The sequence below is a fragment of the Paralichthys olivaceus genome, chromosome 14, assembly GCF_024713975.1.
Source record: "Paralichthys olivaceus isolate ysfri-2021 chromosome 14, ASM2471397v2, whole genome shotgun sequence".
Lineage (NCBI taxonomy): Eukaryota > Metazoa > Chordata > Actinopteri > Pleuronectiformes > Paralichthyidae > Paralichthys > Paralichthys olivaceus.
Window position 1 is genome coordinate 10,823,161 of NC_091106.1, and position 23,351 is coordinate 10,846,511.

At 42.5% G+C, this 23,351-nt stretch overlaps 1 protein-coding gene across 28 annotated transcripts in view; it reads right to left on the reverse strand.

The window, feature by feature from the left end:
* The window catches only part of LOC109630696 (neurexin-1a), a 245,071-nt gene that overhangs the window by 140,217 nt on the left and 81,503 nt on the right, over nt 1-23,351 (reverse strand). For 21 of the 28 annotated variants that reach the window (XM_069538551.1, XM_069538526.1, XM_069538536.1 and 18 more), the window contains 5 exons: nt 21,449-21,472; nt 20,221-20,382; nt 14,888-15,329; nt 7,458-7,841; nt 444-647 (listed from right to left, as the gene is read on the reverse strand). In XM_069538551.1, coding sequence (XP_069394652.1) covers nt 444-647; nt 7,458-7,841; nt 14,888-15,329; nt 20,221-20,382; nt 21,449-21,472 — 1,216 coding nt within the window. The remainder of the gene's footprint in view (nt 1-443; nt 648-7,457; nt 7,842-14,887; nt 15,330-20,220; nt 20,383-21,448; nt 21,473-23,351) is intronic. The other 7 variants (XM_069538524.1, XM_069538545.1, XM_069538543.1 and 4 more) reach the window with 1 other exon arrangement.

Sequence of the window (23,351 nt, forward strand, 5' to 3'; positions counted from 1 at the left end):
TTTAATAGCTTCCTCCTATGAACGATAACCAGATCTATTCAAAATAAAAACAACACAAGGAAAGAAAATGGTTGTGAGCGTGTGTGTGTGTGTGTGTGTGTGTGTGCGCGCACTATGTAAGGCAAACTCCCCTCAGAGCAATATAACATGTATGGATGTTGATCTGGGGTTAGTTGATGGATTGGGCAGCGAGCATTCCCTGCTGGGCAACAGTAGCTGTGTGCTCAACTGGCAGTGAGCGCAGAGCCGCAGACTCTTGCCATTGAAAGTCTTTACACCATCTCCTTCTATTCAAAGTGTGTATGATATGAAAATAATAGCTGTGTCTGTGAGTGAGTGAGAGAGTATGTGGCAATGTGTGTTTGAAACTGTTATCAAGCTTAATTTTGTTGTTTCTGACACGTGACTCTGCCTCAGCAGCCAGTGAGTGTCCGAGGCGTTACCTAAATTGACAGTCAGGCGGACGCGCCCGCTCTCCAGCTCGAGACGCAGGCTGTCAGCCGAGTCCCGAGACGTGGTGGCTATTAGGATGCCGTAGGCTCGTTGGGAGCGGAAGCGTAGAGACACGTCCTCGGCTTCTGTGTGCATCACCACTGGCAGCTGGACCTTCATAAACTTGCTGCCGTCATAGCTGAGGATCGTCGCCTCTGCAGGGAGGATAAGGAAGAAGAAAACGAGATAAGGGACGGGTAAAATGGAGAGTAGAGGTTTTCATGGTAAATCGGTGACCCTGGCTCTGTCAGCTCAGTTCAAAATGATGTCTTATTTGTGGATGTGATTTAGTGCTGGAGCAAAGAAATACATTAGAGGGGAAGATGTGAAGTAGTGATTATGTATTCAAATACAGACCCGTGATTCAGAGGTCACCAAACACACAGGGAGAGAGCGGATTGTGTTTCTGTTAGAAAAATGCACAGAGATACGCCTACTGCAGAGCAACCTTTACAGACTGACTCGTCCTCCAGCATCCGGTGCATCCACAGAGGGAGGATTGAACCATGGAGCTGACGGACACAGGGACAATGACTCAGACATGTCTTTTTTTTGTTAAGTAAAGACTGCTGACAACTAATGAATCCAACTTGTAAAATTAAAAATACAGCAAAGAAAGAATAAGTGATGCCTAAATGCATGTGCACTAGAGTATGGATGCCCAACTGAGTCCCGACAGGTCAGGACAGGTACAAACAATAATCAGGTTTGGGGGTGACACGGTGAGTCAGTGGTTAGCTCAGAGTGATCCCGTTTGAAATCCCAGCTTCGCAGGGTTCTTTCTGTTTGAGTTGGCATGTTCTCCCACTGTCTATGTACATTTTCTCCAGGTACTCCAGCTCCTTCCCTCCTTAGTCTCAGCCCTGTCTTCTCTGTGACAGCTTAAATGGTGGCTTCCCTCAATGAAGAGTATTGAGGTAGGTACATGTACATAGTAGAATAAACACTCATAAGACGATGGAATATATGACACGGATAAATGTCCTACTGTAAAAGGAGTAAAGGTAATGTAATGCCCTCCTAGAGAACAAGCGGCAGCTGTGCATCCATTTTTTTTATATCAGCTGTATAATAGTGGCAAACTACAAAAGGGACAAATTGGTATTGACTGAGGAGAAAAAACTGTGACAGAATCAGACCTTGAATATTGAGCTTCTGCTCAGGGTGACTGCATTTACTCAAAGCATTAGGCAGCCGTCTGGAGAAACGCTGGGGAGAGTGTTTAACGCTGGCAGGAGGTTGTAACAGCATTTCCGGTAGTGTAACTAAACCAAAACCCAATAACAAAGCCATTACTGCAGCTGCAGAGCCGCAACAGATAGAAGGGTGAGTAGTTGGAGGGACAGGAGTGTGGTGGTGGGGGTGATAGGGTCCCAATGTACACAAACACACACACACACCACCTCATCACCACTTCCTCGTCACACAGAGCCAATGTCACATCCATCCCCTGGGACGACTCCGTCACATTCCTCACCCAAATCCAATTTCTCCACGCCCTCCTGGGGTACGGTGCAGATGACAGGGGCGTGTGACAAACGAGTTCTCGCTGCTAAACTGCTCCCTGCCAGGCAGCTAAAGCAAAGAGCCATGTTCAGCAACTGTTAGCAGATGCCAAGAAAAATGGAGCAACTGTTCAAACACCTAATACTGACAAAAAAAAATGTTTGTCACTGTAACATTAGCCAGCACTTAGACCCATCGAGAGAATTCCCCCACTGCATTTCACTCATTCTCAGTATGTATCTTCACTTCATGCTGTATTGAAGTAAACAGTCGCTGTCTATAGTTCGTGGTGTATGTTTACGCTGGGAAGATGGGATGTGAAATCTCTGCTAAACAATGAGTGACAGATCTGAGTGCTGCACTGTATAGAATTCCTACTCCAGCTTAAACCCTGCTCCTTTTAAAATTACTGTCTGAAAAAGGATCTATTATACTTGTGAAAAAAAAGCTCAAGGTAAAAAGGCGAGAAAACTAAAAGAAAGACAATCTCAAAGTGAACTGCGTCATCTCTGCTTCGCTACTTACTAACTGAGGACGAGGTCTGGTCAAGTGACTGCCTCTATTTTAAAAACAAATACCTACTGAGAATCAAGGTAAGAAGAGAAATGACCTTAAACGGTGCTGCATATAAATAAAAACATTTTACTAAATTATTTATTTCATGAATAATCTTTTCAGGCTGAATAGATGGGTGAAATTAATCACAACTGGAGTAAATATTGCATTTCATCCAAGATGTCACCTCTCCTGAGATTATGAGAGAGGTTGTCTAAAATGCCATAATGTAAAAAAAACAAACGTTCCAGATAGATATGAAAATATGGAAGGTGACATGTGAGGGAATCATTACCTAATGCAAAGTGAGCACCTGTCAAAAATCCAATCCTGGAAGCCCAGTCATTTTTTAATGGCACTCCCATGTTTAATATCAAAATAAATTGAGAGGACTGAAGCAGGAGTTTCAGTCTGTGCCAGCCCCCTAACCCAACAGGCTGTCAAAAGGTGGATGGAGCATATACCGGACTTAACCAACCGTCCCTCCTCTGTCTGATAAAGCAAAATATAACATTGTTTGCTGATTTTCATGGGGAGAATGAGGTGGGGTAACAAACTTGGGCTGTGCCACTACCAAGATGGAGGAACGTGAAGACAGGAAATCTTCCTGCATTCTTCCCCCAAGGTTAACAGGCTCAGAGAGCTGTCAGCTGCATGTCACCAGACTGTGATGTCCCACAGTGTCAGGGCACCAGGCCCAAGCCAATCCCAACATTTTTCCGGAAGAAAAACAGCCAAAGGCTTTCGGAATATGTATGTTCAACATCCACAATAAACAGGACGATTTGGCTCTGAGATATCATAAATAATTCAAAGCTGCCCGTGTCTTCTTCACCGCAGCCTCCTTTGAGGAGCCAAGAAAAAAGACTTGCTGGCTATTAAATGTGTGAGAAAAGAAAATATCTGACATCCGAGTGGATTTTGGAGACGCAGAAAGAAACAGAATCACAAGGCCAGCATCATCATCATCATCATCGCCATCATCTGATGCTCCGTGACCATACGACAACATCTGTAGGGCAACGCAATGAGAGCAGAGACAGAGAATAGATCGGTTTGTCCGTTTAGAGCGGTGGAATCTGCAACTTCAGCGACTGCTAAAGGAAACGCAAGGGACAGCCAAGATGGTAAAGATTTAGCACGTGCGAATTAGGTTTCTCACCCCACTGAGACTATTAAAGGAGAATTACCATTTAATTTAATGATTTACAAGTTAATCTTCAGTGTTTGGCCGATGCTGTTCTATCAAGGTCTTTTAACAAGACCCATTATCATAAGCTGTTGGAAGCTGAAATCAAAAGCTCTAATGTACAGCTTCAACACTTGAATAAATGTTTGCTACAGGTTTATAAAACATGTGAATATTCATTTCATCCATAGTCAGACCTCTGCTCTTCAACATGCACCTATAACCCCATATAATCATCTCTCTAGTATTTCTACTCTCACATTCAGATTTCCCATGTTCGTCAACCAGTGTTCTGCGCATCTGTGTTCATGGCTCAAGGGCGTGAGACAACCAGTTCTCTCTAATGTGTGACTATATTCAAGTGTGGTAAATAGTGACTAACACACAGTGTGCTGTCAAAGGACACGGCTAAAAACGTGTTTTACTGCAACAAAAACTCAGCCCTATTCCCCTTTAAGGGCATTTCACAATTACGCAATAATACCCTGCACCTCTTGGCTTTTGCTCCGGACCAGTGGCGAATGGCTTCATGCTCTGAAAAGCAATACATGTCCTCAAAGAACCTGTACTTCTACAGTTATGGCGATTTACATAATGTGGTGATGCATTCTGTTGTTGTTGTGGTCTATGGTTTGTGTTTTGGAACGATATATTTTACAACTGTTTACAACTGAAATACTATGAATTTGTGGATGGAAAAAAAAAACTACGAGCTTGCATGTGCACATAAGCTGTGTGTGTGTGGCACTGTGAGCATAATATATATATGTATAAACTGATCTCCAGCATGTTCCTTTATTAACCACAGGTATATGCAGCCACTCTCCATGTGAAGACATGCAGGTGCTGTCAGCGCTGAGAGCCAGTATGTCATATCTCATTAGGGAATACGTGCATGTGCTGCAACGCACCTACAACTACACCATCTGGGAGGCTGCCTTAGCCTCACACTGCAAGACTAATATTTGGGCTAATTAGCAACTGGAGGAACAATAAAGGGGAAGACATTTGGGATGCAAGGGGGAAATTGCTTTGTCTGCTTAATTAAATTCTCTCAAAATAGGGCGAATAGCTTCATGGTTCTCTTCTAGAAACTCCACCTCCTGCTCCTTCCCCTTCTTGTCCTCCTCCTCCTCCGCCATATGCAGTAGCTATATTTTGCCACCGGGTGGTACACCATGCATGGATAAGTGAGAGCTGGGGTAATTCTTTTGACAGCTCCTCGGCCTGCTGGTGCCTGCTTCATCCTACCAGCGCAGAGGCAATCTGGAGCCATCAAAACAGCTGGCAGCACACCGGGACCCATCCTCCGTACCACTGCTCCCACTCACACTCTTGCCAGTCTCATACGCAGAGCACAGACAGCCAGAAAAAATAGAAAATCGGACAGAGGAGTCAAGATGCGGAGGAGGAGGCTCAGTGTGTGAGGAGAGGGGGGTCAGGGTGGCGGAGACCCCTGCAACATGCGGCACTTCCTGTGAAGCTGTTCGCTAAAAGCAGAGATGTAGGTTTTCTGCTTTTATTTTCAGATTATGTCAGAGTGGATTCATAATTTTTTTTTTTGGTTCAAGACCACTCTTCAGATTAGTAATTATCTTCCCAGAGTGAAACGATCTTTGTCCCATGCCCACTCCCACCTCCCTCGCGTACTGTGCCCTAATTCCTGTCAACTCATTAGTCAGAATGGATAATGCACATGTGGAAAAAATCTGAGCAGCGCCAAACCAGGCCTAACTGACACATTCATCAGAGATGGATTTAGATCCTCTCGTTCGTGGAGTCTTTCATTTCTAAAATTAATTTCCTGTTTTAGCTTCAACTGTTTCTGCATTCAGAAGAGTAGTCACACGTCATTAGACATGCACAACTGGATAAACTGCATTTATAAACAGTAAAAAAAAAAAGAAAGGCAACATCTTTCTGGTGTCACAAGCTTTTGTGTTGTTTTGTTTCCATTTGACTCAGCAGATTCCCATCGACCAGACATATTCCACACACCCCAGCTTCAGGATATTTAGGCTCCAATATTTTATAAGGTGAATGACTCACGTGCAGGAGGAGAAGCACGAGCAGTAGTAGAGCTGACACATGTAACTGCGTGGGACGTGTTACATTCCAACAAATGTTTTCCCACTGAATACCTCTCCAGGGCTGTCGTTCCCATGCACATGCATCGCACTGTGATAAAGGTGTCACACGCTCCTGCTCGTTTTTTGACATTTGCGTTTGATTATGCATGTGTTAAATGTTTATTGTTCACTTGCCACTCACACTCAATTGAGAAGCACTACACATATAAGTATATATATATATTCTGCGTTGATATCATATTTACTATAGATTCACTCTGAAGACCTACATTGCATATTCACTTTGCTTGATGCCTTTATTAATTCATAAATACAAAATAAAACATGTCATTAGGCGACTTAAATGTAATTACTCAAAAAACTACAACAAAAATACTATACATCATATTCTTAGACTTCAAACCTGGTGTTCATTGCTCAAAAATCTTGGATTATTTCATGTTAATCCTGACGAAACTATACATTAAACATGTTTATCATGTCTAATTATGTAAATAAGCATAAAGCACCACTTTTAGAATAATTGCCTACGAGCACACCATGAAGGATCTGGCCCCCTCACACAGCTGGTTGTTGTTTTAATCGGCCTAAATTTCAGTCAAAGGGGTCAAAGGGCAATCCACCCGGTCACCGGGCCAGCAAGCTAATGCTGAGTAGGCAGAAAACTGGGCCCATGCTGAGATTTGCCTTCGTAAGCAAAGATGTGCCCTGATGGCTGCTTCTCATTTCCAGCCACATTACAGATACAGTATCAACAAAATACAGCAAGCAGGACGGGGTCTCCGGGGGTAACTTCAAGCAAATACAGCTCTTACCACAGACAAACACACACATATATATTGGTTATAAGCAATGAGTTCCAACACAACCAATATGAAACACTGAATGGGGATGGTGTTCTTTTTTATTTGAGTATGAACATTAATAAAAAAACTGTAAAAAACTACAGAGTCAGGTGTGTTCCAGCTAAGGAATGGAGCTATACAAATCTCTCTTCTCGGGAAGAGAGAGTGGGATAAGTATTCTGCACCAGGTCTGGTCATGACCGAGTGGTTTGATGAGCCAAATGGTTAGCAGAAGACAGCCAATTTACAGGCCACTGTGAATAGTGGATGTGACCAGGAGCACCTCAGCGGTTCATCAGTCACCTGCCACTCAACATGGTCTAACATCAGCCGGTCAACACTTGACGTAGCCTGACTCATCCTGCCTGCCCCTCTCTGGTTGTCTAGCTCCGCACGCTAGACTTGTCGTTCCTGTCTTACAAAACTTTCAGTTTGCTGCAGGAGAGCTGTTGATGTTCAGCCAACAGCCTGGATAACAAGAGCACCTGCAGGGTTGGTGTTAGGCGACTTGAAACAAGGTCGCCTTCAACCAAGAATATTGAAAAAATCAATACTGGATATGATTAAAACCATTATTTTGCTGGTTGCCCTTGAGGTCAATTGTATCTGCACTCCTGTGATCTCATGCCCACCTCAGAAGACAACTCATAGGGAGGGAGAAGTGTCGTTGGGCAGCACTGTCAACATTTCTCACACAAAAATCCAGATTCTGCCTACCAGACAGAAATTGCATGCTTCCAAAAAGCTAAGTACGAGGAAAATGTAAACCAAAAGTCCTACCTCTTTCACAGGAGCGTCCCAGGTATCCAGTTCCGGAGCAGTCACACACATAGCGGTTCCAGCCCTCTCTACAGATCCCATTGTTTTGGCAGGGGTTGCTCAAACACTGCTTAGGAGGCTCCTTCGTGCAGGAGGGTTTAACCCCGGTAGCCTTCTGGATCTCGGCCAGGCGCCGGACATCCTTACTCTGGCCGTCGATGAATAGATCCCGGATGCAGCCCACGTAGCCGTAGTTGAGCAGTGCTGTCCACACCTCCGTTGGGAACACCAGCCCCATTTTGTTCTCTGGCAGACCCCCGAGGTAGAGGTTGTCATCCAAGTCCAGGATCTCACTTTCTCCAGGGGCTGTGTAGGCAGTACGGAGGGTGTTGATAGAAATGGTGCCTGAGAAAATAAGACACGGTAGAGTAAAGTTTATCGTTTCTTTTCTGAACTACTACAAGATGGACACCTACTGATGACTGCAGATGCCAAAGCACACTATCTGCCCAGCAAACACACAAACATGCAGAGAAGACCTATTTAAAGATGGCCTGATGAAGAAATTAGCCTAATTAGTGTTATCCATCTGGACAGGATCAGAATTTTCTTCATTTAGAATAACTGATGACTGGTGATAAGACACATTAATCACAGAACAGCTAGTCTATTAGTAGCCTAATCTGGGATCCCTAAGAGTATCCTCTCCATTTCCTTGGATTTCCTATCATAAATCTCCTTTATCTATAAAGCAGTGGTCATAAAAAGAAAGGATGGGAAAAGAAAAATCATTGCCCCCTCTATCATTTCAGCCAACCAAACAAAACAAAAGCGAAAAAAAACCCCAACATCGTAACCATCTTTTTGAACTTGATTAACGGACTGCAGGGTGTTTTTTTCACCCTGTCTCTCCTTCTGTTTGCCCCTCCAACACATAAACCTGCAATGAGAGTTTGTGTGTTTCCCCACCATGATTTATCGCTCTCATTCAGGTTTAATTCTCGATCTGGAGCACAGTAAACAACAGCGGACATGACTGGACTGTAAAGCTGTGGAAAAGGAAAGCCTTACTGTGGGTCTCAGACCGGGTGATTAATTTGTATATGGATCTGTTACTCTCAGCACAAGAGCCACTGTGGATCTTTAATTAATGGCCGCTGCGTCCACTGCCCGCATCCTCTGTCCAGTAATCTATATACCGTGCTGCCAAGGAGCTGTGCTCACACACCCTGGGCTCGGGAGCGTGGCAGAGAAATGGCTGGCTACGGAAACTTCAAAATAAAAATTGCCATAAAGTCATAATTTGCATTTTGAGTGGCATATGTATGCCATGGCAGATATGAAGGAGCTTTTAGCTGATTGCCTCAGGCTAAATGGCAGTAGAGCCCTAACTGCTTGTATGTGGAGTGGAGGAGCTTTTAAGTTACTTTTATAGTCAAAGTGTTAACTTGAGAAATAAGCCCTGAGCCACAAGTGGATTTTCAGCTGAGCTGTCTGAAACAAGACATTAAATGGGGACTTCAACATTTTATGGCAGCTACCATTAGTATGTATGGATGTACATACTGTATCTCTTACAGACAGCACAGCAGAGTGGTGGTTAGGACTGTCGCCTCACTTCAAGAAGGTTCGAATCCTGGTTCAGGTAGGGTGTATGGATTTCGCATGTTTTTTTTCTTCCAGTTGTTGATAGTAGATTTTATATGTCTCCTATAGTGTCTTTATAAAACTTTGTAAAGGAGCTTAAAAGTCTTAAAAGGGCAACACAATGGTGCAATTGTTAGTTTGGCCAGGGCCCTTTACATGTGGAGTGTTCTGCCCATGTTTGCATGGATTTTCTCACACCCACAGTCCAAAGACATGCGGGTTGGGGTAAGGTCTTTTGGAGACTCTAATGGTCTAAAACCAATGGTGTGAATGTGAGTAGGTTGGCCATGCAGCACACTGGGGATCTGTACAAGGTGTACACCGCCTCCCACCCAATGTGAGCTGGGATTGGCTCCAGCTCCATTCGACACCCTCAAAACAAAATCTATATAGATAATCGATGGATCTTAACAATGACAGAAAAACAAATTAATGTGTTTTACTTTACTTTGTGCAGTACCAAATCTGAAATCAGCGTATAAACTAAAAATAAGCTTGGTTATGTATCTTTGGTATTGCCAAGGTGAACCAGCCCTTTTGCAAAAGCACTTGACAGAGACAGCTAAGGACCTGGTGCACAATGATTAACCTGGTCCCACTAACGTCTTCCAGCTCTTTTCTCGAGGTCTTGGCCCCAGGCATCTGTTCCGGCACTTTCCCTGCCGCCACCCACTGCCCCTGCTCTCTCCAGCCACAGCTGTTGTGACTTCCAAGCTTTGCACACTTGGCAAGGGCCACCCGTCATGCAGCCAGAACAGCTCCCTTCAGGTTATAGCTAACGAGCTCACTACATCAAACGCATTAGTGGGGAAACTTTCTCGGAGTAGAGCAGGTGCCCCGCTGAAGAATTTTGGTCAGGAAGAATCTTGAATGAATTATCTACACTCCCGTTTTGTGTAAATGCAAAACAGTTACTGTCAGACCTCAGCGTATGACAGGTTGCAGCTCATGACATTCTTTCATTTCTAAATTATTTTTGAATCATACATTCACAATGTAAATGCTTCAGGGGTCGTTATCTAATGGCTTCTTCTCTTGGCCTCTACTGCATGCTTAAGTCTTATAACAGCTGTAAACAGCAAACAAGGATGCTGTTAAGTCTACAAGCATGTATGTCTAAATTGATGTAAGTGCATGACAAGAGAAGGATGTCAGCATCTCTCAGACATCTGCTTAGAGTGCTCTGCTCACTTGTCAAAGTCCTGTAAGGAAGTGTGTAAACACAGTCAAGCTATGTTAAGTCAGGAGGCACTATACGATCCCATGGGGACATGTGCCCTCACCAGGCGTGTAGCATGGGAAACATGGAAACACACACACACACACACACACAAACAGTCCAGGACTGTCTATGTCTGGAACGTTAGTCATAGCCAAAAGGGGAAGGCGGATGTGTCCCTGCGAATGTTACTGAGCATAAAAGAGGAGGAGATGGATGCAGAACAAGATGGAAGCACAGAGATAAAGACGTCTGGAAAGAAGATGAGGGAGGGGTGTATGATGACAGATAAGAAAGCAGATGAGGGAACACAGCGACAAATAATGTCTGGAGATGCAAGTACTAGATGTACAGTTAAGGCAGGTTGATCAAAGTGATGATGCAAGCAATAAATGAGGATGAATAATGATGACGAAGATCAAAATTCCAGCCAACTTCAAACCACTCCCTGTCTCTCTACGTCTCTCTCTCTTGGTCTGCGGGCTGAGCCGTAAGTGGTACTCCATCATCAAACCTGAAGGCAGGGGTCCAAATGACAGCTCAGATCTCGCTCACACTTTCTGCATCAACAGCCAGACTCAACTTGGCATGATGTCCCCTAACCCCACTCACACATCCCCAAAACATGTTAGACAGGGGATTACTACAATCCAGTTAGGGCGATATGGCCAAATCTCTCTATGTGATTAGATTCTCTGTGGGGAGAGGGGAGCTTGTGAGTGGGCTGTGAAGATGGGGGATGTGCCGTCTACGTGTGTGTGTACACGCATGAGGCCATTTGTGTACTGTACGCTTGTGTGTTGAAGTGGTGGTGCGTGCCCGGGCAGGAAGTGGGGGGCTATAACAGAGCAATGTCCATGTAATGTCTCTGATGAGTGACCCATGGCACTCCCAGCGCAGTAGCCCTCACTTAAAAGCAGAGTGTCTCTTAGCGACTCTAATGCATTGAGGTTTGAAGATGCTGTCTGAGAGCATGAGTCCATTTCCAGGCTGGCTTCCTGCAGGAACATCCGTCTAAACTAAATAGGGCAGGGATCATTATCTGCCATTGTCACGGCTGCAGGAGGCGCTGCACATGGAGGACCCGGCAGCACGTAATTATGCCTGGCTGTGGCGTTGCACTTTTATTTTTGAGTGATACTTAGTGGCGTGTATTAATAAAACATCTGAAAAAACAGATGAGGAACAGAGCCCCTCATATGTTTGATGGCTCACGCTCTCAGGAGAACACAGAATTATTTTTCCTGTTTTAAAATGACCTGAATTCTATAAAATATTAACTGTGACAAAAATGTATATGGGTGTCAGACTAGCATTATGCCAATATATGGACTTTAAAACTACTTTACTGCATGACAGAGCATGTACCTTTAATGTACTCCCTCATGCTTTTTGATAACAGTAGCTCATATATCTTAAGAATCAGTGGCTGTGTCTGAAATCAATCACCAATCATAGTCCACTAAATTGTGAATCTGCCATTTTGTGGGGCTGTTCAACTCTTTAATGACATTTTTTAATAACCTATTAGTGCCCTCATTGTTTCCCACAATGCATCATTGAAAAGTAGCAGACAACCGAATGTAACTGACTGTGTAATATATACCATCATGCATTGCGCTCACTGTGTTGACAGAAAGAAATGGGAGACAAGATAGGACAGGGCAGCATAGCCTTCTCACTCTGGCATTTCTTTTATCAGAAATATCTGAATTATCGTGGGGATAAAGACAGACGGGTTCATATCTGCCGTTGTATTGACAGATTTTTAGCGTAGAAGTATAAAATAAACATTTAGAATTTTCTGTGGGACTTTCCATCTGCCAACAATGAGCAAGACGAGCAGTGTCCAAAATCTTCTTTATCTTTTGCTGATAAGTCCTCTACATAGAAGTTACTATACAGTGAGTAGCTGTTAGTGAATGATTGAGTGATTTCGGACACAGACTTCATTTTTAAAGCTCTGCATTGGCTCAGCTTTTAACCAAGCATCAATATGTATCAATTATTTATGGGAAGGAATACATTTAAAAAGCTGCATTTAACAAAAGGTATTATTTGTATTGTTTTCATATTTCTCTGTTTGAACAAATGTGCACCGTTGAAATCGCATGTGTCCTGTGGGAATGGAAATCACATGAGGCCTATTCTGTACAAAGGAGCTGCAAAAAAGCAAATTCCCCTGCTTCCATTTGAGGTGCAGCGCACACATCATTACACTCTGCAAACAATGGTGCTCTGTGCTGCTCAAGGAAACCTTGAGATGCAGGATTTTACATTTAGCAGCACTGCTTACTATTTGGATTGGCTTAAATTTAAAAGGTGAGCAAAGAAATGGGAAAATAGCTCAGTTATCCGGAGCGCTGTGTGAGTGCACTGCATCAGGGCGCGCTTGTCATTTTGACACGAGAAGTCGTCACACTGTGGGGACCTTTTTTATGTCCCCTTTACACTCCAGCTTGTAAGTGTTGATGACTGAGACTCGAGCAAAGGAAGAAAAGTTATTCTGAAATGTCATTAGTGCACAGCTCAGCACAGCACTGCGCAGTAACTGTCTCAGTCCTGGGAGAGACCACCTCCTGTTTCCATGGAAACTTAGGCAGGGTAGACGGAGAGAGCTAGTAGAGAGAGAGGTCTATGTACAAAAAAAAGATGTTCGATAGCTCGCGTGTGTGTGTGTGTGTGTGTGTGTGTGTGTGTGTGTGTGTGTGTGTGTGTGTGTGTGTGTGTGTGTGTACTGCGTGTAGTGTTAAATAAGTACTGTATGTGGGATGGATGATGGGAGGCTTCTAGTTTCTCATAGTTTGGTCTATAAGTAAATATTGTAGATTGTTGTTTTCTGAGGCTTCACCTGCAGCTTTTGTTGACACTTGTCATGTTAAGCATAAGTCGAGATGCGCTACATGTTGTAAAGGAAACAGGGAAACCATCAATAATACATAAAACAGCTGGACTTGAACACCAAACCACATGATTGGGCTCTGTTGTTATGTACTGTGTATATAGCTCAATTTAGACCACCAACCAGTCTTGCTTTGGGGGGTAATGAAACAGTTAATCTAATTTCCACCTCTTGAGACGGAGTGGAAGAAACATGGTCGAGGGGTATATCTAATTTTCAGCATGACATTGTAAGGCCTTGGCTCTAAGCACACACTAACAAATTGCTGCTTAGATAAGCAAATCAACAGGGAGCAGAGCAGAGGAACCCCGGAGGCTCAGAGGACACAATGGGAGACAGAGCAGATGAGGGAGTTATTTTATGGTAATTGTGTATCTAAAGTCCCAACATGTGGCACAAAGGTTCCACCATCTGAAGTTATGATGTTACTAATAGAGCCTGACTAATATACAGGATGGTCTGGAAAATGATACTGGCTGATATGAGCCTTTTCCAGACATATAGGTCATATGAAAACTTTTATTACAATACTTGTAACAACAATTGGTAGCCACACATTGACATATCTGCACTTTGTATAATTAAAACTTGAATGCTCGAGTTCATGGAGTGAATCAGGAATAGATGCCTGGTATTCCCTCACACTGAACCTCAAGGACCCTTCACAGTAGGGGTTAGGGGTCTGAATCCAGGGGAAGAGGTGGAAGGACTTCCATTTTTTATTAGTGAATTCTTTTTTCATACAATCGCCAAGTTTATGTTTTCATCTTCCTTTGTCCGCAGGATGACCCAAAAACTACTCAACTTTACACTTTCTAAGATCGGGCGTTTTCTCATATGAAAAAAAAATCAACCATGTTTACAGGATTGGTATTAATCTACTGAATCTAAATATGGTTTCATAAGTTCTGTTCTGCGTGTCATTCTAGTTTCTAATGATTAATGTATTTTGTATTTCTTTTCACATTAAAAATATCTTCCAGAGCAATGCAGAAAAGCTGGTCATTTATGTTTACATTTTACCAAAAAATCTTTTTTTCCCATATTATTTTAAAGTTCTATAAATTTGATCAGATTGTTTTGGTTTTGTTTACTTTTTATTTACAATTATTTCTCATGAACTTTATGGTTAAACTGTAAAATATAAAACCTCAATTACATCTCCGTTTTATGAGGGTTTGAAAATAACATCTTAGGAATCAATGCCATTTTCTTTTAATCGGCACCAGATCTGTATTGATATCAGCTCCCAAATATTCAGTCAAAAACTTTGATATAAAATGTCTTTAGATGTTTACAATGAAGGTGTAATGTGAAGAAATGTTTACTTTTCACTAGTAATGTGGTATTCCACAGAAAAGTTAACTGTGACACCACAGCAGTATTTTTGTTGCACTTAAATAATTGATCGACTCGGCGCACAGCAGAGCTCCTACTCTAGGATTCTGCTTCATGTTGTAGAGCATATATGTGTTCTATGAAAGATATTTACACTACAGACTACCAGTCATCATCACAACAACAGACGTGCAACTATTCATGATCAGCGGCCCTGAACGCAGCTAAAGAAAACACAAACATATATGCGGTCAGATTGAGTGTGTTTTCTACATTTGCTTGTGTTTTAGCCCAAATCTGACATCTTCTTCATCTGAAGATTGTACATGATCACTTTAAAGTTACCTGATCTGCCATCTCGCTGGAAGTCCACATGGTACCATTCGCCATCATTGACTTTCTTATTGACTGCCCTGGTCTTTGTGGTTCCAGAGCCCATGTCCAGCAGCAGGTACAAATGGCCGTCCAGCATCTCAATGGCAAAGAAGTCCACCTTGAGGGTTTGAGGGTTCTTGGAATCCTTCGCCTGCTGCTTTGGCTTGCCATGGCTGAAGAGGAGAAGGCCGTTGGGCTCTGTGGTGCGGAAGTCAAAGGAGATGGAGCCTGTCTTTTTGGCGTTCCACTTGTTGAGGATGATAAAAGACTCTGGCGTCTCGAAGGTGATGGGGTCCAGAGTGGCCACGTTCTCACACTTAAAGGCCACGGTACCGTGGATCTTCATCTTGGGGTCACCCTGCCTGGCCAGCCTGGACAACTCCAGTCTCACATCATTGTTTTTGTACACAACCTGAATTGGAGTGGAAAGAGAAAGTTAATTCTACAGTCATAAACACAGTAACATACTGTATCCCGCCTACAATGTAAAAGACTGACATATTGTCCTGTTTGCAGAATGTAAATGTGAAATTATCCCAAACTTTCTTATTCAGATTCAGATTGTTGTATCATGTTGAGCTCAGCTGTACTGACAAACAAAATGGAAAGAAATCCAAAACTTCATCACTCAGGAATGAGATTCAGATATTTTGGTCCAGACACAGTAAAATTGTCCTGGAATAAACCAGATCTTGGCAGAGTGCACTGTCTGAGGTTTCCAAAGGCCAGCCAAGCTGCAAACATACATTCAAGACTTTGTAAAAGCACCTATTGCTCAAAGCTCATGGCTTTTTAATTGCACTGGATCAGTGAATTGTGCCAAGCTGCTTGGACCTTGTTATACTTGCCAGCATGTCTAGATGTGATATATAATTGCTTTCAAAAATAAATGAGCTGCCTCTGAAAAAAGCAGTTGTTATTGTTTGCATAGCAGCTTCAGATGTTCACCTGGCACTAAATGTAATTTATTTATACCTACATACAGTTAACTTCTACTTTTTAAAAGTTTATAAATATTAGCTTTTTTAAATTAATTTATCTTTTAAAATGTATTAATTCTAAATTGGTATCTGGTTTGGTTACAGATTGTCACTATTGACAAACAAATAAATACAACGAAACACTTTTTTTGTCTACAGAAAAGTACGATACGAGCACAGCAGTGCAGCCTTCTCTTTGGAATGAAGAGTTTTCTTTTTTCGTCCGGCACCTGCACCTTTTCAGTGTTCACCAAATGTCACTCGCATCATCCTGTTTTTCTTCCCCCCCTATTTGAAACCTTCACAACACACGCACACTGTACTGGCTGGGTGAAGTGTAAATAGTTGACACATTGCTTTTTGACATTTAGCTCGACTGTCTGCTAAAGGATGAAACGTCTGAATTTAAATGACAATAGCAATTAGGGCTGGAGGAAATGATTCCATCAGGGAGTATCTATTGAAATGATGAATCTGCCCTGCTGTCTTGTTTGCAGGTGCGGAGTAAAACGCTGATCAAGGCCCCTGTTGGACCCTGTTATTAGGAGTAAAGTGGGCAAGCAAGGGATACGCCGCTCTAAAGCAAAAAAAAATAAAAAACAATGCATGAGCATACACATACACATTCAGTGTACTTTATTTAAACAAATCTGAAATTTGATAGTCAGCTAATTTTTGTATCAGTGTTGGTTCATATTCTCAGACACTGTAAACCACACATGGTTCTTAGATGAAGTGCATAAGTGCTGTGACCTTTGAGGTACCAAGTGCTGCAGAGCTGAGGAGCAAAAAGAGCCCATTACAAAAGAAATGTGTCATAATGTGATGTGTTAAACTATCAGTTATGGATTAGGATCCTTGTCATATGGTACAGCACTGGCATTATTTGACCCATGTGATACCTTGATAATTTCTTTGTTTAGCACTGTTTTCACTAGTTAAATCCATTTGTGTTTAAAACATCCATCTAGCCATCCATTATCTTCACCCCTTATCTTCAGGAGTTGATCATGTGAAAATGTGAACTAAAGCTACCATGACCTCTATGACTGAGAATCTTTTCAGATGTACCCGTATCTGTTGAGGGCTGTGTGGGAGGAGACTGGAGCCAATTGGGTGAGAGGCGGGGTACTGGACAGGTTGCCAGTGCACGCAGGGCCAACATACAGAGACAAACAAGCAGTCATGCTCACATTTACACCTACAGTCAATTCAGAGTCTCCAATTAACCTCTGCATGTCTTTGGACTGTGGCAGGAAGCCAGAGTGCCCAGAGAAAACCAACAGAGACACAGGTGTCAGTGCTAATGACTAAACCACCATACTGCCCATTTAAATCTCCTATTTCATTGTTTAATGAAGACACTATAAGATGCATATCAAATTCTGCTCTAAACACAGCTCCTGAATAATTCTTCAAAATACTGATGAAACCGCAGACGTAGCAGCCACAATGTGTGTGTGTGTGTTTAGGAGTAAGTGCTACTATTTTGGTAGCAATCTTACAGAAATTAGAGGCAGCCTTAACCTCATCATCATCCAATCTCTGCCGTGAAGAAGTATCTGGTGTGACTGCAGCTGGAGGATCCCTCTGTCTAGCTACCTCTAATTTCCACATCAGAGACAAATTAACATTTTAGTGGATGTCACCTATTTTTATATTAAAATGTCAGAGTGGACACGATATTTAAAAGGACCTCACCATTGAAAAGTGCAATTTAAAAGCATTTTAAAAAGCTGTAGCTGAAGTTGCAAAGCAAATACCTGAGACTTGAAAACACAAAGCTGCCAATAGAGCACCAGGGAGAGGGATAAACTAATATTTAACAACTCCATAGTCATTCAGCTCTCCACAGCATTCTAACACTCCTAATTGCTAAGCAAGTCTATGAGGTGATGGACGGCCCCATTATAGTTAAAGCCTGTATATGTATTTACATAACAAAGAGTTGTAATGGTGAATCTATATTGCTTTCAACGGGCCACATCACGTGAGTTACAGCTGCGGAAAACAGTGGCCATGTTCTTTATTTGCTGTCATGCTACTCGCTCACCTGAAAAACAGGACACCTCCGATGGGATTGCAATTGCATGGAGCAATTTTGTATATCACTGAGTCAGATCTATTGTGTCGACTCTTCGGGTAGATGGAGCTCATAGCGGAGCATCAGAATTAAGCGAGCTCAGGCTTATAGATTGTAAATGCTTTGTGACTGACTCTATCAGGCTGCATTTAACTGCAAAGACAACAGGAAGTGGATAATGGCGAGCTTTTATTCTCACATCATTATCTCCCCTTACATAAAAATGTACAGGACAGTTTGTTCTCGAGTCTGACAATGAGCAGAATAGATTGGAAATGGAGTAATAAAGATGATTTGACCATAATCCTCTGACGGCGCTGTAAAGAATGTTAAAGTGACAGAAATGGTGATATCTCTACCTGCTGGACTTTCGTCATGCCGACTAAAGGTGCGGAAGATACAGCCAATAAACCAAAATCAATTCTTTATAGTCAAGACAAAGGGCACCTTTCAGAGTCAAAGGAGCTTTGGTGTGAGCTACGACTGGAGCTGCACTAGTAATGCTGCACTAATTTGTCATCAAGCTCGGGCTGTGACAGCTGAGCTATTACTGCACCAGCGTTTGTTTCGCCATCAGAAGAACCAACAGGCGGGCGTGGAAACCCAGACTGGAATCTGCACACAAACACTGCAACAAGCCACTCGGGATCACGCCATCAATCAGCGCCCGCAGCGCACGCTGATATGTTATCACGCCATACACAGGAGCTGACCCGAGACAGGGCATGTGTTTAATTTAACAGGCCGGATGACGTGATGCAGTGAGTTTGTTCACGCACTAAAAACGTCAGAGATGAATTAAAGCCAAGTAGGTGATATAGCAGTTATGGATTTTACAGTGTATGAGCTTTCTCTTAGAAAAACTGGTATTGACATCTGGACTTGTCCTGTAAAACTAAATAAGGGATATTAAACGATCCCATGAGTGAATAAAAGAGGGGAAACTAAGTCTGTCTCACGTCTCCTGGGAACTATCACAGCTCTGCACCATATTTAAAAGTTTTTGAGCAATTGATCTCAGGATAGCGATACCAGCCACTGTGGTTAGGCTGATGTGCAGCAGCAAAGGCAGCTCAGTGGGGTGGATCTCCATGCCTGGGGTGCCGCAGTCCCATTTCTACAGCATCTCAGAGACACGTAGTTGACTAAGACAAGTCTCCTTAACAAGCAGACCTCTAATGAGCAGTACATGGCGGGTGGACATGTGGTCCACACCCTGCCTGCTCATTAAGCAGAGCTGTCTAAGACATCTCACAGAGGGTCACTGAGGACGATAGCCTGCGCTTGAGGTGAGAGACAAAATGTAGGACACCAAAGGAGCAACAAAAGAAAAAGAATAGGGGAGAGACACGAGGAAAAGGGGAAATAGCTTTTGAAAAAAAATATAAAGAGCAATGGCTCATTTTTGTAGTACAGAGATTTATACAGCTATATTTGTGTGCTTAGGTAAAGGATTTAGGTCAGAATCCACGTTAAACAACATTAACAGATTTAAGGGAACAGAATAACTTAAGAACCCACAAAAAATGACCTCTTTCTTTTCTCCTCTTGTCCCATCTCTAGAGATGAAATATAGACAGCCAGTAGTATTTCTGTGTGGAGTTTGCATATTGTCCTCCCACAGTCCAAAGACATTGGATTAGCGGTATGGATAATGTACGGGTATACACCTTATGTACTACAACACATAAATACAGTTTTAAGTGACAAATGACAGATTGTAAGACCAAATGGCTCATTACATCATGGAACCCCCAAGATACAAAATGCTCAGACACCATAGAGTATACGTGAAAACAGTGAGGTACAGCAATGTCTGTCTTTTAGTGCTCTCTTTGGGGAGGTGCACCTCAGGGTATGGCATAGGGCTCTGCATAGGGTACACGTCTACACGTAGGCTACAGCATTTGTGAAGTGCACCTGACCGATCTGTATGAAGCCTGTGGTCAAGTTCACTGCAAGACTAAGCTTGGCATGCGTGGTTGCGTGACACAGCGTGTGCCTCCATGTGCATGTGTGTGTGTATAATATTATCATTGCACTGAGGGGGTGGCAGAGGCAAAATAAAGTTTCTGTGAGAGCATATGAGGGAAAGGAGGTGAAACTAACTAAAGCAAAGTGTAAATGATGAGACAGGGTCAGTGTGTGGGTGGATGTGCCTATTTGGGTGTCCTAAGGTGAAGCCAGTCATATCCTGCACACCCACCAGCCTCAGAGTGCACACAAGAAGCAGTGTTTACCTCCTTGAGGCAGCCCATGAAGTTGTTGCTGACCGGAGATCCGGGCAGGTCAGCTGTGCTAGGACTCCCTCCAACATAGAAAAAGTCATCAGAGCCTAGCATGGTGTAGTCTTCTTGTGTATATCCTGTGGTGGTCAGAATCCCATCCACGGATATTGTTACCTAGACAAAAAAGCACAGGGAAAAGACGTGCTATACTCAGACAGCCTATACACTACAACACCATTGCCTTTTCTTCTTGTCGTCTATGATAGACTTCCCTATTATTTCTCTGAAACCCATTTTCATGTCTGTTTTTTTTCTTTCTCTTTTTTCTTGTTTTCAAATATTATTTTGTCCAGTTTGATTAGTAGGAAGACTGCAAGCCTTCAAAAGAAATTCTTGTTAGAGTTAGTGAACTGCCCATACTACAGTGTTAGTATTGCCCCTACTGCAACTTAAAAGTACTTTAGTAGACACAAAAATGGTGTTAGTAGAATGTTATCTAGGTTAGTTTTAACTATTAATTCCGTATTAGTTCTTCCAGCAGTTCTACAAATGAAATCAGAACGTGCCACTGGGTTAGAGAGGGAAAACATGCCATGAAAAGTAGTCACCTTTCAGTACAGGACAATGACTGAGGGTACTAGTAAAACAAAAAAAACATGCAGGCATTTGTTTTTTCTTTTTGTTCACAAGCATACAAAAAGAAAATGTTCCCAAATGCTTGATTGGGATATGTGGTCAGAATTTTCACACAGTGTCAGACACTGCAAAACCACAAAGAGAAATAAAAAACACCAGAGAAGCACCAAAGACACACACACAGCTCAACTGTCACATTGTTTTTGACAAATGGGCAGCATGGCATTTGCAACACGTAGTCAAAGTGCATGCCATGCAAAGTGAATGGGGATACAACTGGCTGAGCCAAAGAGCATCAGGCCAGCCAGACAGGAGACGGTCCTCATTATTAACCACAGCTTGATGCAAAAGGCTCGAAATGATGCTCCTAAAAAGGTGGATCAAACAGAATTGGACAGGAAACAAGTGAAATAAAGAGGGCGAAACAAATGAATGAACCGAGAAATTAAAAAGGATTCGAAAAGTAAGCAGAAGAGTACCAACCGCAATTTCCCTTTTTTTGTAAATGACGTCTACAGTAAAAAAAGAAAGAAAAGAAACACACGGCAAACCCAAACTAAGAAACAATTAGAATGATATCTACCGAACAATGTAGTTTGTTTACCATAGCGTGTCCAATGCCTGAGTGCTTTGTGGAAAAGGGGGGAGAAAGGAAATTAAAAACTGTGAACAGAATAACGATTGTTACTCAAATAATATATGATGGTCAATACTGTTAGTTAGTACATTGTTAAACGGCAAAAACCATACTGGTTAGTAGAATGGCACATTCCATGAATGATGTTAGTTTGTTTCCAAAGCATGTTAGTAACATAGAGGAAAAAAGGGCAAAATAAGTTTAACAAGAAAAAAGCAGACCAAGGTAATAACAAGAGAGCTCCACAAGAGGTACCAGAGCTCGATCAGTGACTCCCTAAGTTCTCTCATGGTGTTTTTGCACCATGTTCTGTATGTTATCAGACCACTGAGTAGCAGAATGTCCCTTACCCAAGTCCTAACAAAAGGTTATGATTGACAGACACCAAATGGTTCATAAGAAGGAATGCCTAAAGCACATCAGTTGACCCTCTTAACAGTCCTAAGTTCAAGACCATTTAAAGCTGTTTCTTTTATTAGTATTTATTGGTATTATATTATCTTGCAACATATTTTAGTTGTTTTTTATTCTTGAGACCAATCCAGCGTATCAGACTTTCCGTCGTCCATACAATACTGTACCTCCGTTTGGTCTTATTGATGAACTTTAGGATCACTTTACTGCAATGAGACAAAGCAAAGAAGACCCTGACACAAAATGAGGAGGATGGTAATTTGGATTCCCCCACAGAGCATGCACTCAATATGCTTGGTTGTCTTTCACAATTTGAATGCAGTGAATGTTCAAACTGGCCAGCTCCTTGGGTTTTCCAATAATCAATTGGCTAATTATGCAAAAGAAACAGCTCTGGTAGTGAGGTGGAGACAAACATTTCCCACCAAATGAGCAGGAACAAATGTAGAGATGTTGTTTTTTAAAGTCTGGTCTAGAATTAGTTTGACACTGTTGTGTTAACTGAAAAAAGTCTGTACATGGGCTAAACAGTATCTACATGTATGCTGGGAAAAGTTGACACTATACTCTTTGCAGGCCACAGCCTGTGTGAGATAATTAATTAAACATATTTAATTATGGTCAACACCTAGACATGCTAAACCTAATCCTGATTCAATATGTCTTTCCCTATCAACTCCATGATACAATGACCTTCATGTCCTTCTGGCTTTGGTAAGTGATCTGGACCAACTGCCAGTAGGTGCTAGTGACAGTTTTCTTCATGAGACACATGTAGCAGTGCTTTGTGCACCAATGATAACATCCTGAATACCTCAGCCTGTGGCATTTGGCTACGTACTAAGAACACCCAATAACCTACTGTAATAGACTCCCTGACCAGAATGAGTCAAAACACATCAACCTACTGTAAATGGAAGCAGTGTTCATGATCCTGTTATAGTGGTGGCAACTTTTAGCCAGCAGGGATGTGAAATTCCAACCTAAGACTGAGTGGTGGCTGACATCGATTGGCATTGTTGTTAGAGTTGCAGAGCCACTGAATGCTTTGATGTGTGCTGCAGCAAGCTTTCAGTGTCTTCAGATCAATCGTGGGCCAACCAGTCTAGAACTGTTGAACTATCCTGTGTTTTCTGCCATTTGCTGAGAGGCAGCTGCATCTGGACTCCATTTAGTTGATGCTGGCATGGTACAAATTAGTATGAGTCAATCTGCTTGCAATGCAACAAACCCTAACTGATCTCTGCAGCTTCACCCCCAGCCAGGACAAACTGTTCTTGCAGATGGATGCATTTGGACATCGCCAAGGACTCTGCTTTACACCTTTCTTTCATCCAAGCTGATTCCTCTGCTCTTGGTGAGAATCAGCCATGAACCATTTCTGTTGATACCCTGTCTAGTCCCCCACTTATGAGCAGCACTGCCAGAGGCACATGGCACAATCAGTGGGATGGCT